Source organism: Triticum aestivum, chromosome 5B (genome assembly GCF_018294505.1).
Source record: "Triticum aestivum cultivar Chinese Spring chromosome 5B, IWGSC CS RefSeq v2.1, whole genome shotgun sequence".
Classification (NCBI taxonomy): domain Eukaryota; kingdom Viridiplantae; phylum Streptophyta; class Magnoliopsida; order Poales; family Poaceae; genus Triticum; species Triticum aestivum.
The window spans coordinates 306,323,255-306,339,414 of NC_057807.1; the positions used below are offsets into that span (position 1 = coordinate 306,323,255).

A 16,160-nucleotide genomic window follows, 5' to 3' on the forward strand; every position below is an offset into this window, starting at 1 on the left:
TTTACTCCCCCACCTTAGATATTATAACATAGACTAGTACTCCCTCCGTCCGAAAATACTTGTCCTCAAAATGGATAAAAAGAGATGTATTTAGAACCCTCCGTTCCAAAATAGATGACTCACCTTCATACTAACTTTAGTATAAAGTTGGGTCATCTATTTTGAAACGGAGGGAGTAATATATACATCTAGATACATTTCTTTTTATTTATTTTGATGACAAATATTTCCGGACGAAGGGAGTACCATGCCACTGTGAGTAGTCTAAGTCTAAGACTATTTTATTACTCCCACGTTTTTCATAGATTGAGACACGTCAACTAAACTTACCCCAAATGCACCCGTTTACTTTGGCCTCTTTTGTCCTACACGCAACAAGCAATCAGTGAATTCGATGCGATGCGATGCGATGCGATGCGCACATGCCGACATGCTGTCCAGGTACATCGCCGCGCCCCGCTATCCCGTCCGGTTACATCAACGGGCGGTCGACCGCAGAGAATAACCATCGCTTGAGTAGGACCGTCCGATCGTCCCTCCCGAATCCGGTCGTCGATACCGCGGAGAAGCGTACAGCCACTCCCCGCTTGCTCCCCACATCCTCGTCGGCTCGTCGCGCGTCCCCCACCGGCCTCCGCCTCCGCTTCGGCTCCTCCTGCTCCTCTCCCGCCGGACTCCGGCAGCGGCGCCTTCCCCGATCCAGCTTCCAGCCTCAGCTGCCCAGCCATTTCCACCGTGTGTCGCGCAACCGTGGTCTCCTACCTGCCACCTCCGCAGCTGTGGCCACTGACCGATGGTCGCCTGATTTGCCCCGCGCAGCGGTGAGCTATTCAGCTCAAAATCGCTACCATTGACTCCCTTGTGTCCATGTCTCCATGATTGTTCTGAAGGACCAACTGATCAATTGTTAGGAATCCTCGAATCCAATGGAGAAGTCGTCGTTCGCGTCGGCGAGCTCCGGCGAGCTCACCGCCGCCGTTTACGGAGCAGGGAGGCCGGTGAGGGTGATACCTCTGCGCCACCCACTGGATGCGGCTGTGCGGGAGGCGGCCGCCTCCTCCTCTCCGTCACCGTTGTCGGCGGCGATGGAGAGGGCGCGGGCGATGGGGCCGTGGGAGTGGGCGGAGGCGGCTCTCCCGTGCTTGGCGTGGATGCGGAGCTACAGATGGAAGGAGGACTTCCAGGCCGACCTCGCCGCCGGCATCACTGTCGGCGTCATGCTTGTGCCTCAGGTACCCTGTTACCCTGACCATTTGTAGTAGTAGATCTGTGTTTCTTTGACAGTATCTGCTATTATTCAGAAAATGCTTCAGTAACCGAGTCAGTTGAGATTATATTACTTAAAAAATCCATTGGCCCTGATCGAGCTTATTAATGTATTGGTTGTTCGAGTTCATAAAAAAAATACCTACTGGTTGCTCTCTTGCTTGCCTTGAAATAGGCTTGGTGACAGTTCATGCAAAAACTATTGTACATTTTTTTCTTACTAAAATGTTATTCTGTTGAAGCTTGGTCACTGTTAATTGTGAATACAGCTTAACTGAGCACAAGGTAGTGTTACTATAAGCAATTTGTGGATTTCATATATGAGTTGTTTGCAAACAACACTGTTACTAATTGGAGCCGTGCTTTTATGCAAGGTTTTGAAGTTGTATTATTCCGACTACGGAATTGTAGTCTGTAATGCTTACAGTAAGATGGGGAGGTTAACCACTATGGAGCTTACTTAAATTGCTACTGTAGTTGCTCACACCCATTGTGTTAGCACATTACAGAGTTTCAGTTTGTGTAACTTGGTTGGTATGGCTAGTCCCCTACGCCCATTGTTAGCACATTGCAGAACTATATTAGGAGCAATTCGGGTGATTTACCTGCTAGCGAAAACAGTATTTTCATGTCCTCTTTCCCGTGCGATCCTTCATGTAAGTTTGGCTTGTTAAGTTTCCGGTGTACCAGGGAAAAAGTGCTATATTTTGATTTGATGTGTTGTCTACAAATTTTGTTTATATTTGGCAATTATCTGTATATTTTGTTTGAACCGTTTATTGTTAAAAACAATTGGTGGTATGTTGCAGAGATTTCTAGATTAGCTGAACCTACTGGTTCTCCGTACTAACTTGTATAGAATAAGTGAGCACGTTATCTCAACTTATTCACATAGCTTGTTGTTTTCCCTAGTTTCTTACAAATTACTCCCTCCGTCCCATAATATAAGAGCGTTTTTAACACTAGTGTAGTGTCAAAACGCTCTTATATTATGGGACGGAGGGAGTAGTAACAAAATCCTGTTGACATGTGAACTGTTTTCGAGTTCTTACCCTCCGTCTGCTTTGCTTCTTTGTCTTAAACTAGAGCATAATCAACTTTGTGCTGTGTTGTAGGCAATGTCATATGCAAAGCTGGCTGGGCTTCACCCAATTTATGGGCTCTGTAAGTGTTTACGTCTAACAGTGCCTCTCTGTTTTTCCTTTTTTCCTTTCAAATGAGCGGCTAGTTAATCCAAATCATCTCTTTTTATTTGCATTGTGCTGAACAGACACAGGCTTTGTCCCACTATTTGTCTACGCGATTTTTGGGTCCTCACGACAATTAGCAGTAGGTCCAGTGGCACTTGTCTCTCTGCTAGTGTCCAATGTTCTTGGGGGTATAGTTAATTCATCTAGTGAGCTGTACACGGAATTAGCCATATTATTGGCATTCATGGTTGGAATACTGGAATGCTTGATGGCATTGCTAAGGTAATTCTGTTTACGAGGCAAGTTGGCGGTCCTGTTTATCCATTTTGGAGAAATTGAAATATTGAAGCATTAAATGTCCTCCTCCTTTAGAGAAGAAAATATGCAAACATGTATACAGATTTTTCGTTATACTCTTTCTTATTGTATTAGCAACATAACGATGCGCATAGCTCAAATGTTAACCTGCTAGCTGCATTATCTTTGTCTTCTGATACTATATCTTTGGCAGTGTTTTTTACCCAAGCGCTAAGTCTATGTTTGGATGGTGGTGAAAGTTTACCCTACCAATTTTTGGTCATGGCCAAGTTTTGGTGTTTGTTTCGATGGTTGCCAATGTCCCTTTGCTGACTAGTTTATTTTTCTTGCCAATGTTGACCAGCTCATGGGCAAGCAAAAGCTTGGCCAAAATTTTAGCATGGCAATTTTGGGCTAAAAGCGAACACACCCTAGGTGTATATCCTTTTTTCTTTTCTTTTTGGCACAAGTGCACCTGAAGTCATGTGATTTTGCGAAAAGGGACATATCAATCCCTGTACTTACAAAAGCAAGCAAGCAACATTTTAGTGCTTACACTAATGTCAGTACACAGTATAAAAATAGACAAGTGCTGCATCATGGACTATTCACATGTGTGCTTGCTTTTACTAGTTTTATGGAAAAGCAGACAATCGGACCTCAGAGTTTGCATATTATATGCACTATATCCATGAACTTGTTTTGAATCTTTTTGGGATAGTGCATGGATTGCATCAGGTTCCCACTTCTTTTCTTACGGAAGTATCCAACCAGTGATCTAAGTGTGTATTCTTCTAGTTCTGTACAGAGGCATAAGTCATTTCAATAGAAAGGGAACACATCCTGGTTTTGGTAGAAGAAACCAAAATTGCTCATTGTGTACGATGGCCACTTAAGTCCTACTTTTATCAGTTGGTTGACTACAATGCTCCTTTTCTCAAACTAGATGGACTAGCTGCATGTTTGTCTATCTCTTCAGGCTTAACTGTGATTCTGGGGAGATCTCATTGAGGCTGTGTAACCTGTTCATTGTTTTTCTTCTTTACAGACTTGGCTGGCTTATTCGTTTCATTAGCCATTCTGTAATATCTGGATTCACTACAGCTTCGGCCATCGTAATTGGTTTGTCCCAAATCAAGTATTTCTTGGGTTACAGTGTTACAAGAAGTAGCAAGATTATACCACTTATTGAGAGTATAATTGCTGGAATAGATCAGGTGGAATTTCTTTGTCCGTGTAAACTTATTTGTTACCTCCTTGTCAATTTCTATCTTTTGCCTGCCTTCTTTTAGATGCACACTGCTTAGACAAAGCATGTTACATTGGCTGGTGCTATACGCACATGGCTAGATAATCGTTTGATAAACTGAGTGTTCATGTGTGAGCATCACTTAGTTAGATAATGTTGATGGTGAAACGAAGATAGGCACACAATTTTATTTGCTTGTGATCGTACAACTTTGGCATAATATTTGCGTCTTGTTCTGTAAAGTATGTAACTTTCCTCCTGCCTGATCACATCAAAACTTGGATCTGCTTCTGTATGTAACACTATATCTAAGGATATCTGCTGCTATGTTGACAGTAAATTGGGTCACAGATGAAATCATGTACTCCCTCTGTAATCAAATATAAGAGTGATCTAAACATTCTTATATTTCTTTACGGAGGGATTGTTTTCTTATGTTTCACTATTCTTGCTTGACTTATCTTCCTATTAAACCTCTAATTACCAACTTAATAATGGAAACCAGATTCTTTGAACATTTAAAATAAGATCGCTTTCTTTTTTGCTTGAACAGTCATTAAGTTTCAAGTTCTGCCTCATACAGATTAGGCTCCATAAATCAACCTCCATTAGGCACACTGCATACATTAAGGCTGCTTTTATTTTTCTTTCAGATAATGATTTTCTGGTATTGTATGTTTACATCGTCACTACATTAATAAAGCAGTGCCGCTTTGCAGTTCTCCTGGCCTCCATTTGTAATGGGATCAGCGTTTCTTGTTATTCTTCTAATAATGAAAAAGCTAGTAAGTTTGTATTTCTATATTTGATCAAATTTCTTCGGTTGCAAAATGTTACCTAGGTTTATCGTTTTTATGACCTCTTAAATTCTTGCAGGGGAAAACGAATAAAAAATTACGTTTCCTGAGAGCTTCTGGTCCACTAACAGCTGTTGTTCTTGGAACATTGTTTGTGAAAATTTTCCGTCCAACTGCCATATCAGTGGTGAGTAAGCTCCATCTATTGTTTTGTCATGAATTATATGATGTTATGCAATACAGTAAAATAGCTGTGAAACCTGTACCTTGGTTTGCATTTTTTTTTCATTTGACATTTGTTTTGATGACTCATATGTGTTCTTTGAGGTTTTGGAGAGCTTTTGTGTGCATGTGTGTATCATTAAATGTTATGATTATAGATGACTCTTCAGATATTTTTGTAATAAGGTTTTCTGTGAAAATCCATGAAAATACTATATCAGTTGTGATATTTTATGGGTATTTGTTTTTCATTTTGTAACTCAAATGTGCACCTACGATAAATGTTTTTATTCATCCATTTAAAAGTTCTCAATGAGTCACTGGTGACAGACCGCCACAATCAACCCTTATGTTGATTACCTGATTGTCACTTTGGCAAATCACACATTTAGTAGATATTTTTATTTTATCAAGTGAAATTTACTTGCATAACACATTATGCTAGAAAACTACATCGTTATCCTCTGTTTCTTGAGTGCCCAGGTAGGTGAAATACCGCAAGGCCTTCCCAGTTTCTCCATTCCTCGAGGATTTGAACATCTGATGTCCCTAATGCCAACTGCAATACTTATCACTGGTGTTGCTATTTTGGTAAAACATGTTGCTATCTTGTTTTTTTTTACTTCTGTTAGTGGCCATTAAACATATGTAGTATATAATTTTAGGAGTCTGTTGGGATTGCTAAAGCGTTAGCTGCGAAGAATGGTTATGAGTTGGACTCAAACAAAGAGGTATGCTTCCATAAACCAATGACTAATAATTTGTTTTTGTTGGTACAAGCTGCTCACATTTGTTCATCAAATGCAGTCCTATTTGTGTTGTTATCTTGTGTAATTAATAATGGCTTCTATGCACAACATTTCTGTACACGTAATATATTTGCTCCTAGAAACTAGTTAGTGATAATATTTCATTCTGTAAGATTGTGAATATTGCGTAATGGATGGTGTATTGAGCCTCAAGGGCAAGTATAAACAGAGATGTGAGACTTGGAGGGCCTAGAGATCGGCAACACGAGATAGCAAATCATATCCTACCAATTATAGAGATATTGTAATAATATAAGATGTTCACCTTGGGGTCACACCAACCATCTGATCTGTTGCCACCTCTAAACTGTGATGATGGGATTGTGCACCACCAGACCACCTACCAAACACTGTTTTGCCAAAAAAGAAACTCTTAACATGAATTTTGTGCAGATACACAGAGCAGCACCTCAATTCAATGAAGCAAATAATCTTGTCCTTGCTAGTAGTAGACTGTAAATCTTTCGATGCATAACTAAAGCCTTTAAGTTATATTTTTTTTAAGCTCCTACTTATCATAAATTTTTAGTGATGACATCATTTGAGAAGAAATGAACAAGATGATTTAGGTCCCTTCCTAGTTTCTATTCCAGTTATCTTGCACTTTCAAATCGGGATTTTTTCTCTCTCAAAAACACAGGAGAGGTGCGCTTCATTTCATTTAGAGAGAAAAAAGTACAAAAAAAGGAAGGGGCAAAAAACACCCCCCCCCCCCCCTTGATAATGTTCCATCAAAGCATGAATGATACTGTTCCATCAAAGCATGTTGTGTAAAACCGAGGTGATCGAGATGCCTGTTCTAGGTGGTCATACTAGGAGTTTTAATTAGTGATTATTGTTTCCAGAGGACGGATGCCTCAGTCAGTTATTAAACAACTTTGAAGTGATGTGGGAATGATACACCACGGTTTGATTTTTCATGACAAGCTTAATTGTACAATTTCTACCTAACAAATCTAAATAGTTTTCTATAAATTAGTTGTCAAATATGGTAAAGTTTGACTGCATATTTTTCTAGGACCTCATCTATCCTGGAATGTACTCCCTCCGTCCGGTGAAGAGTGTACATTTGGCTTTAAAATTTGTCCATAAAAGAGTGTACTTCTATCTTCCTAATGCACTTTAAAGTAGGGAAAAAATGTTTATCTCTCATCACACGGTAATCAAGACCAATAACATTCTACACATGGTCTCCTTAATTTCTACACCCACTTAGCTCATTGGGGATTGGGTAATTAAAGAGGAGAGAGATGGTGGCTTGCATCTTTCCAATGCATTTTTTACTCCACTTCATAATTTGTCCTAAAATTTCTATATGTACACTTTTCACCGGACGGAGGGAATATGTAGTAGCAGTTTAGCATCGTTGCAGAAACTTTTTGTTTACAGGAATATACAAAACAATTTATGCATCGCATGTAGCAGTTTTCATTGTTTATAACTATTACTCTCATTGTTAAAAATCAACTCTTCTGATGAAGTTTTCCTTCATTACAGTTATTTGGCCTTGGCTTATCAAATATATGCGGTTCATTCTTCTCTGCATATCCTGCTACAGGTAGAATATTAATCATAATGGATAATATCAGTGCTACTTCATTTATCTGCATTTCTACTCTATTCTTTACCTGAAAATCATGAAGCTTAGTTACTCGCTAGGCTTTAGAAAGCTGATGATTATCAATGGATGTCCATGCAGGCTCCTTTTCTAGGTCTGCTGTGAATCATGAAAGTGGGGCAAAGACTGGATTATCAGGAATCATAATGGGCATAATAATTTGCAGTGCTCTCTTGTTTATGACACCATTATTTACTGATATACCTCAGGCAAGATTACCAGTGTGTTGTTCCTTTGGTAGCACTCCTTGAGTTTTTTTTTTTTGGCATCATAAAACTCACTAAGTAACTATTGTTGGATTGGTCAATGGAGTTCTCCATCTGGGCACCTTCTTTGCATATTGCTGTTCTGTATGCCTTTTTTCCGTTGAGGATATTCATCAGTATAGATTAAATGTGATGCATAATTTCACTATATCTTCAGACCCTTGCTAACTGTATCTTGTAGAACCTATTTAATGCTAAAATTTCCTGCTGGAATCAAACTGTTATTTTAAATTTAGGCAAAATTAAGCTTTCGCAATACAAGCCTTATATCGGTGGTGTATATTTATTTCACAATTTGAGTTCCAAGTGTGAGTTTCCTCGCAAAAACAAGAGGTCATGTTTGAGTTTAACATTTGCATTTTTTGTTTTTTAAACTATTAATGATATGAACAATATAGATTAGATATGATCCATCATATCACTAATCACTATACCTAAAGGCCCTTTATTAGTATAGCTTTTAGAACCTATTTGGAATGCTCATATTTTCCAAAATTTCCTGCTCGAAATGAACTGTTCTTGTAAAATTTTGGTAGAATTAAGCATGCAACATAAGCCTTGTATCTGTGGTGTATATTATTTCACAGTTTTACTTTTCTTGCAAAAAAGAAGAGATCAAGTTTGAGACATTTGCAGATTTACTAGATCAAATTTATATACATCGGGTGTATAAAAAGGTAACAAACAAATATTTGCAATTTATCATGTTTAAGTTGGAACTCTTAAGAGTTAAGAGTCAAATTAATTGCACAATCTTGTTTCTTAAAATGTACCACTATGCAGAAATAGAACTTGTTAAGGTCCACTTTTTTAAAATGGACTAACAAAGTTTATTGGCAAACATGTCTTGAATTTTTTTCCAAATAAAATGTATACCTGTGTCATAGTATACCTGTGCTTAACGAGATCTAAGTGCTACTCCCTCCGTCCGAAAATACTTGTCATCAAAAAGAATAAAAAGGGATGTATCTAGATGTATTTTAGTTCTAGATACATCTCTTTTCATCCATTTTGATAAGTATTTTCGGACGGAGGGAGTATATGCTTACTTACGTTTTCATCTCATTTTTCCCAGTGTGCATTGGCTGCCATTGTGATTTCTGCTGTCACTGGCCTGGTAAGGACATCTAAATACTCATATTTGTACATACTGTCACCACTGTTTTTAATTATTTGTACTACATTGTCAGCAGGCAATCATTAATTGCCTGCTGTGCTGGCAATGTAGTACCTTTTCCCAATAAATAAAACTATGTTTATTTCTTCCCAAATTACAGCTTACTATTTCTGCTCTAGTTTGCCATCTCAGTTCTTTATTGATCTCTCTTTCTTCTAACGATCCACTTTTGTATTGATTTAAATCATTTCGAACCTAATTTCTCATAGATATTGGGACTGTATTTAGGTAGATTATGAAGAGGCCATCTTCCTGTGGGGTATTGATAAGAAGGATTTCTTTCTGTGGGCGATGACATTTACTACAACCTTAACTTTTGGCATTGAGATTGGTGTCCTTGTTGGGGTAAGTACATGGAAAATTTTCAGATTTAGTATGCAGAAGAATCATTTATTTGATGATAGTACTTTCCTTTGTAGGTTGGGTTTTCGCTGGCATTTGTGATCCATGAATCTGCAAATCCGCATATAGGTGAGTAATTGTACTACACTAGACATGATGAGCACTTACAATTTGCTTGATAACACATCATTATTTCTCGAAGTCAGCAACCACCCTTGTGTCTCACCGTGCTCTTCTATTGGACCTTTGATCTACTATTATTTCTTCACTGAAGAGTTTGGATGATCTTTGCCATTGTTTTCCGATTGTTGTTATGTCAAGGGTTTTTATTGCTTGGTTTGAGAGTCTGATCTGTAGTATATATTTAATATGTTTTATGGCCCATCTGCAGCTGTTTTGGGCCGTTTGCCTGGCACCACTGTGTACAGGAATACATTGCAGTACCCTGAGGCTTATACATACAACGGGATTGTTGTTGTCCGTGTTGATGCACCAATCTACTTTGCTAACATAAGTTACATAAAGGACAGGTCAATCTCTTCATCTGTTTAAGCGCTTTGTTTCATTAAGATTCTTTGCTAGTCTGATGTCAGTTTAACCAAAATTCTATCAGGTTGCGTGAGTATGAGCTCAAACTCCCAAATTCAAACCGTGGACCTGATGTTGGAAGGGTGTACTTTGTGATCCTCGAGATGTCCCGTAAGCCCTTTTTTTTCTGTTGCAATGTTTATATGGTGCAGACAACACTGCTGCCCGCAACTAATTATTTCATTTTCGTTTGAAAAAGAATCTCAATTGTACCTATCAGACTACCTTCATGAGTGGATTAAATGATGGAATTTGTTTGGCATGCAGCTGTTACATACATCGACTCGAGCGCTGTTCAAGCTCTCAAGGACCTGCATCAAGAATACAAAACACGCGACATCCAGGTTCTTACTCTCAGCAGTTCTTCTATTCGCTGGTTCAGTACTCCATGATTTTTTTCAGTAAAGATGCCTGTGTGGAGCTAGCATTTCAAACCCTTGGAGGCTTTTTGATTGATTGCAGATTGCTATAGCGAATCCTAACCGGCAGGTGCACCTATTGCTGTCAAGAGCGGGCATCATCGACATGATTGGCGCAGGGTGGTGTTTCGTCCGAGTGCACGACGCGGTGCAAGTATGCCTCCAGCATGTGCAGAGTTCATCGTCGAATGCCATTAAGTTATCCCCACAGGCGTCTGGGAACTTGACGGAGTCTCCCAAGGCGCAGCAGCGGTATGGCTTCCTGAGGAACCTCTGGAAAGCACAAGATGGGAATGGGAGCGCCGGTGACGAGGCCCAGTCGTTGCTGCGCCAAAACCTTGTGTAGCCAATTGTCTCCCTCCCTCAGTGCCAATCATGATGCATGCATTTGTATTTGTGTTGTTGTATGCATGTAGATTGTGCAGGAAAATAAAAGGATGTAATTTTGTCAATCCCCCCTGTCTTGCTGTTAATAGAGTGGGAATTTAGGATTCTGTTGTAAAAATACAGTGTAGATACGTCAGTCATCTGTGTACGTAGCATCTCTTGTCCAGTGACCACTTATGTGTATAATAACAATGTAATCTGTATCACAACTTCACGGAGTAGCGATCTGGCTACCGTGAAGAATTGAGATTCTTGCAAAAGAAAAAAAATGCCCGATGAATGTATATGCTGCTTCTGTTTCAGTTCTGTAGTCGATTCCTGTCCATATTATCCTTCGCAGGTTATGGACTCTTAACTGAACAGTCAGAGGTATGCTGGAGCCTGTGAAATAAGGCTGACCTTTGTTTTATGGTGAGGAGGCAGATAACTGGGGGCAGGTGATGGCCGAGCATGTTTTATAATTTTCTGATGGTTTGAAAAGAAAAGCACAGCCTTGGGCATCTCTTAGACTGATTGTTTTGTTCTCACACAGTCACACTTGTCCCTAACCTTGAGCTCTGTTAATGGCGGATGAGAGAGAGAGAGAGAGAGAATTCTGCGAGCGTGCAACTCTGCTGTTTTTCCTTCTCTATTTTTCTGTTGGAAAACAAACTTGGCGTGGTGCTGCCACATATACCGGATCGTGCCATCTCCCACGATCATGAGCACACAACGCACAGGCCTACATCTATGCCTCGGGATCGCACAAGACCCCGTCCTCAGGACTAAGCTAACAAAAAGAGCTGAAAACAGCAAACTACCAAAGCACTGCCATGGCAGCCGAAAACCCAACGAAAACGAGACTGGTACGTTACAGCCAACTCATCCAAAAGTCCGAACTATGAGAGAGGCCGGACATTATACTCCAACACCCCCCTCACGTCTATGCTTATTTAGCTCTTAAACGTGTGATTTATGTAGGCCGCATAATCTTTTTTTTAATACTGCGTTGGCAGGGTCTTGAACTCAAGACCTCCTGGCTCGGATACCATATTGAAGTGCATGCTCTAGCCAATGCAACAAAAAGATCGATCTATGGAAAAGAGCCGTACATTATACTCCAACAGTTACGCTAGATTACTTGCTAACAAATTCCCCTTAAGCTAGTTGTGACAACTTATTTGACATCGATCATACCAATGCAGGCCCGTAACTCCTGGAACCGAGTGCTTCTGAGAGATTTGGTGAGGATATCGATGAGCTGGTCACCTGTGGCGATGTTGGCTATGTTGATCTTCCCACCTTCGGTACACTCACGGATGATGTGATACCGCACTTCAATGTGTTTGTTCCGGTCGTGAAGCATCGGGTTCTTGCACAGCTGAATTGTGGATTTGTTGTCGATGAAGATCGTGGCAGCGCCAACGTCCTTCTTGAGCACGTCGCTGTGAAACCTGCTGATGCAAACGTCGACAGAAAATCGACCGCACGAATAAATTTTTCCAAATCTTTCACAGTACAAACTCAGCAACTCCCAATCCAATATCCAGTCTACACCAAATAACAGACGAAAGAAACACAGGCTTACGATCAGGTAGATGCAAACCGGCGAGAGCTACACGGACGTCTTCAGGTAGAAGAAGCACATGGCGATTCTACTAGAATCGGCAGTAAATTAGAGGGTGCGTCGTCTAATCTCCTTGCCAAGAAACACAAGCCCTAGATGGGATTCTTGATTGAAGCGTGCCGCCAGAACCTGGCGGATTATCCTTTGTTTGTAATTAACACCAAAAAAACTAACCTCCCTTTGATACACGGCCGGTTGGCCCTATTAATAGTGCACGCAGGCACTAGGTACAAATGACCTGGACTCCTTCTGAATACTAGTTGGACTCGACCTGACCACAACCACGTACTACTACTGATCCAACCCTCTCTCTCCTATCTTATTTCATCACTAATTAACTAATTTAAAAATACGGCACACTGATCACAAAAGACAAAACAAACTAGTACTACTCCTTTGTGTGCTCACGTAGATGATTTTGCATGCATGGCGTTCTGAAACGTGGCTCCACGTGTCGTTCGTCTGGTGCAACAAGCTAAATAGGAACATGTCCAATGAAAATATGTGTTGTTGTCTTCCCGCAGTGTAGAAAGTTGTCTCTCAGTTCAACTCCTTGATTGCTGCAATGTACAACAGTAGCTTGTTTCTTTTTCCCATTGCGTCTGGCAGGAACTATAAACTTCCCAGTATTTCTCTGGTTCACCTTACTAACAATACTTTTAGTGACGACATTTGAGGTCACATCATCCTTTCTCCCTTGAAAAGAAACTGTCCTTGGATTCAACCTATACCTTGCAGATTTTTGCTTGAAGGCCTCAACAGTACATGCTATATTCTTTGCATCCTTTGTAAGAATGGCATAGAACTCTTCCTTATGCATAAAAGTGTATTTGTTTGTTCATCCATGATGAAGAGCATTAACATCGTGCTGCCACGGACGCCCCAAAATAAGATGACAGACATGTAGTGGCATAACGTCGCATTCCACTTTGTTAACATAGCCATTAATAGAAAAAGGCACCTTCACCATGTGTGTTACTTTCACTTTGCCTACATCATTTATCCACTTCATATAGTGTGGTTTTGGATGCTCCCATGTTGGCAACGAAAGAGACTCCACCACATCCTTGCTAATCATGTTGCTAGCACTGCCACCATCAAATATCAGTTTGCGCACTTCTCCCTTGATGGTACATGCAGTTTGAAAAATACTCCGTCGCTGTCCTGGTTAAAAAATGACCTTGTCATCTCGCTGGACCTTGTGTGCTAGCAAACTCTCCATATCAGGATCATCTTGAGGATAACACAGTATGGTATCACCATGTCCTCTTTCGATTCCATCCTCTAACTTAGGCGATTCATTTTCAGATTCTAAAATATATTCCGCATCAACAAGTAGAACCCTTCGTTGATTGGAATATTCATGCTTCATGTGTCCACGTCCTCCACACTTGTGGCAAATAATATTACGATGATGCGATGACGTCGCACTAGACGAAATCTGAGAAACCTCCTTTGGCGCAGCCGTCACTTTGCTCTGTTCAATGCTTCCGACTTATAAGGAGTCGGTTTAGCACTAAACCCACTATCAATAGGAGAAGAACCACGTCGCCCACTATTTTAAGTTGGACGAGTCTCTGAAGCTTGCTTCTCCAATACCCAACGTTCAGCACGCTCCGCTTGATGAAGCAACTCATGAATATCATTATATTGCATTAAATCAACACGGTCGCGAATCTTTTCTTCTAATCCCTCAAAGAAACGTACCATGGTCGCCTCCGCAGACTCACGCACAGTTGTACGGATCATCAAAACTTGCATCTCTTTGTAGTAATCATCAACTGATTTTGTACCTTGCACTAGACGACGCAGTCTACTATGAAGCTGGCGAGTGTAATAAGCAGGCACAAAACGTTCCCTCATGATTCGCTTCATGTCAGCCCATGTTGCTGGTCGCTCATGAGTATGGTTTTTATTATCCCACCATACAAGAGCATACTCTATAAATTCCATTGATGCAACACGAACCTTCTTCTCTTCGGAGTAGTTGTGACCATAAAAAATCTGATTTACGCGCATCTTTCACTCCAAATATTTCTTCGGGTCAGCACAACGTCCAGAGAATTCAGGTATGGTTATCTTGATTCGACCCAAACCATCATCCTCGTGGGCACCATTGCCGCCATGGTCACGGCGCCGCCCAGCATGGCGGTGAGCCCCAGCATCATGCCGTGGTCGGTGAGGTAAGCCTCCACGGGCATCGGAATCCTCAGAAAAATCACCATCATCATCGTTGTCACGGTCACGACGTCGTCGTGGCGAGCGGGACTGTCGGGGTGCCACATCTCTCGCCTGAAGGCGCTGAACTGCTGCAGTGAGCCGATTAAGACTCTCGGTCACCACCTGTAGACTATCAGTGCGTTGTCGGTCGCTGGCAGTCAAACGCTCGTTCAACCTGTCCTCGACGCCTACAATATTTGCGGACAATTCCTCAAGCCTTGTCCCAAGCTTCTTGTTGGCTCCCTTGATCGACATCAGATGGATACGCAAATCATCACTTATCTCCAGATCCTCCGGAAGTTCATCGCCCTCCTCATGATCAGATTTCTCATGCTGCGAGTTCACCATCTTTCAAACAATTGAATCAAATAGCAGAAAAAAAAATTGTACCGTGATCAACCTTGCTCTGAATACCACTTGATGCGAACGTCGACAAAAAATCGACCGCATGAATAATTTTTCCCAAATCTTTCACAGTACAAACTCAGCAACTTCCAATCCAATATCCAGTCTACACCAAATAACAGACGAAAGAAATACAGGCTTACGATCAGGTAGATGCAAACCGTTGAGAGCTACACGTACGTCTTCAGGTAGAAGAAGCACATAGGCGATTCTACTAGAATCGGCAGTAAATTAGAGGGCGCACCGTCTAATCTCCTTGCCAAGAAACACAAGCCCTAGATGGGATTCTTGATTGAAGCGTGCCGCCGGAACCTGGCGGATTATCCTTTGTTTGTAATTAACACCAAAAAAACTAACCTCCCCTCGATACACGGCCGGCTGGCCCTATATTTTTTTTTGAATTAAAGGCCGGCTGGCCCTATTAATAGTGCACGCAGGCACTAGGTACAAACGACTTGGACTCCTTCCGAATACTAGTTGGACTCGACCTGACCACAACCACGTACTACTACTGACTAGCTAAGTGTCCGTGCGTTGCCACGGATTAACAAATATATATATACAAAGAGAAAATTCATGTGACATGAGAGTCAAAGGTCATTTCTATGGGATGATATCTCATGGTCATGATCTAGTAGATACATACATCTCGTCATTGTCTTTCTTCCACACTCCATGTCTGAGCTACCACGCGACATTCGACTTCCTTCTCCCACCATGCATGCTTTTATCTCCTATTTCTCCTACCTTTACCTTACACGACAGTACCAAGTTTCTTGTCCAACTATCATAATCTTCTCCGGTAGGGCAACCCCTTAGATTATTACTGACTTGTACATGTTGCAAATAAGATCAACGAAAATGGATACTAAATTTCTGATGAGAAATGAGAATTCAGGGCAATATCTTCCCAAGACAATAATAATTCCAAGACAATCTTTTTATACCTTCTGTCAACATTGGGACACACATTCCACACAATAAGCATGCAATGATGTTGATACTTGATTAATTGTCATTATATGTCTACAGTAAAGATAACTTTACTCAAAACCGCCTATCTTAGCCAAATCAACAAATCTCTCTCATTAATGCAATTTTCTTTAGAAAACAAATAATAGATTCTTTCCTATCTTAGCCAAATCAACGGATCTCTTTCATTAATGCAATTTGCTTTAGCAAACAAATAATAGATTCTTTCCTACCTTAGCCAAATCAACGGATCTCTCCCATTAATGCAATTTGCTTTAGCAAACAAATAATAGATTCTTTCCTACCTTAGCCAAATCAATGGATCTCTCC

The 16,160-nt window shown here is 40.8% G+C and overlaps 1 protein-coding gene across 1 annotated transcript; it reads left to right on the plus strand.

Annotated features, from left to right (window-relative positions):
- The first annotated feature begins 395 nt into the window (after positions 1-395).
- On the plus strand, positions 396-10,911 carry LOC123111539 (sulfate transporter 4.1, chloroplastic). Its single transcript, XM_044532343.1, has 18 exons — positions 396-821; positions 912-1,232; positions 2,382-2,430; positions 2,537-2,738; positions 3,802-3,970; positions 4,722-4,787; positions 4,879-4,986; positions 5,505-5,612; positions 5,687-5,752; positions 7,328-7,388; positions 7,530-7,657; positions 8,790-8,831; positions 9,120-9,236; positions 9,311-9,362; positions 9,625-9,763; positions 9,847-9,932; positions 10,089-10,165; positions 10,284-10,911. The coding sequence occupies exons 1-18, from the start codon at positions 405-407 to the stop codon at positions 10,584-10,586; spliced, it is 2,511 nt and encodes an 836-aa protein (XP_044388278.1). The 5' UTR covers positions 396-404; the 3' UTR covers positions 10,587-10,911.
- Positions 10,912-16,160: the final 5,249 nt, after the last annotated feature.

Coding starts and splice junctions, on each gene's coding strand:
- LOC123111539 (XM_044532343.1), top strand. CDS start 405: ATGCGATGCGATGCGCACATGCCGACATGCTGTCCAGGTACATCGCCG. Junction 5,613..5,686: donor TCACTGGTGTTGCTATTTTG/GTAAAACATGTT, acceptor ATATAATTTTAG/GAGTCTGTTGGGATTGCTAA. Junction 7,658..8,789: donor TATTTACTGATATACCTCAG/GCAAGATTACCA, acceptor CATTTTTCCCAG/TGTGCATTGGCTGCCATTGT.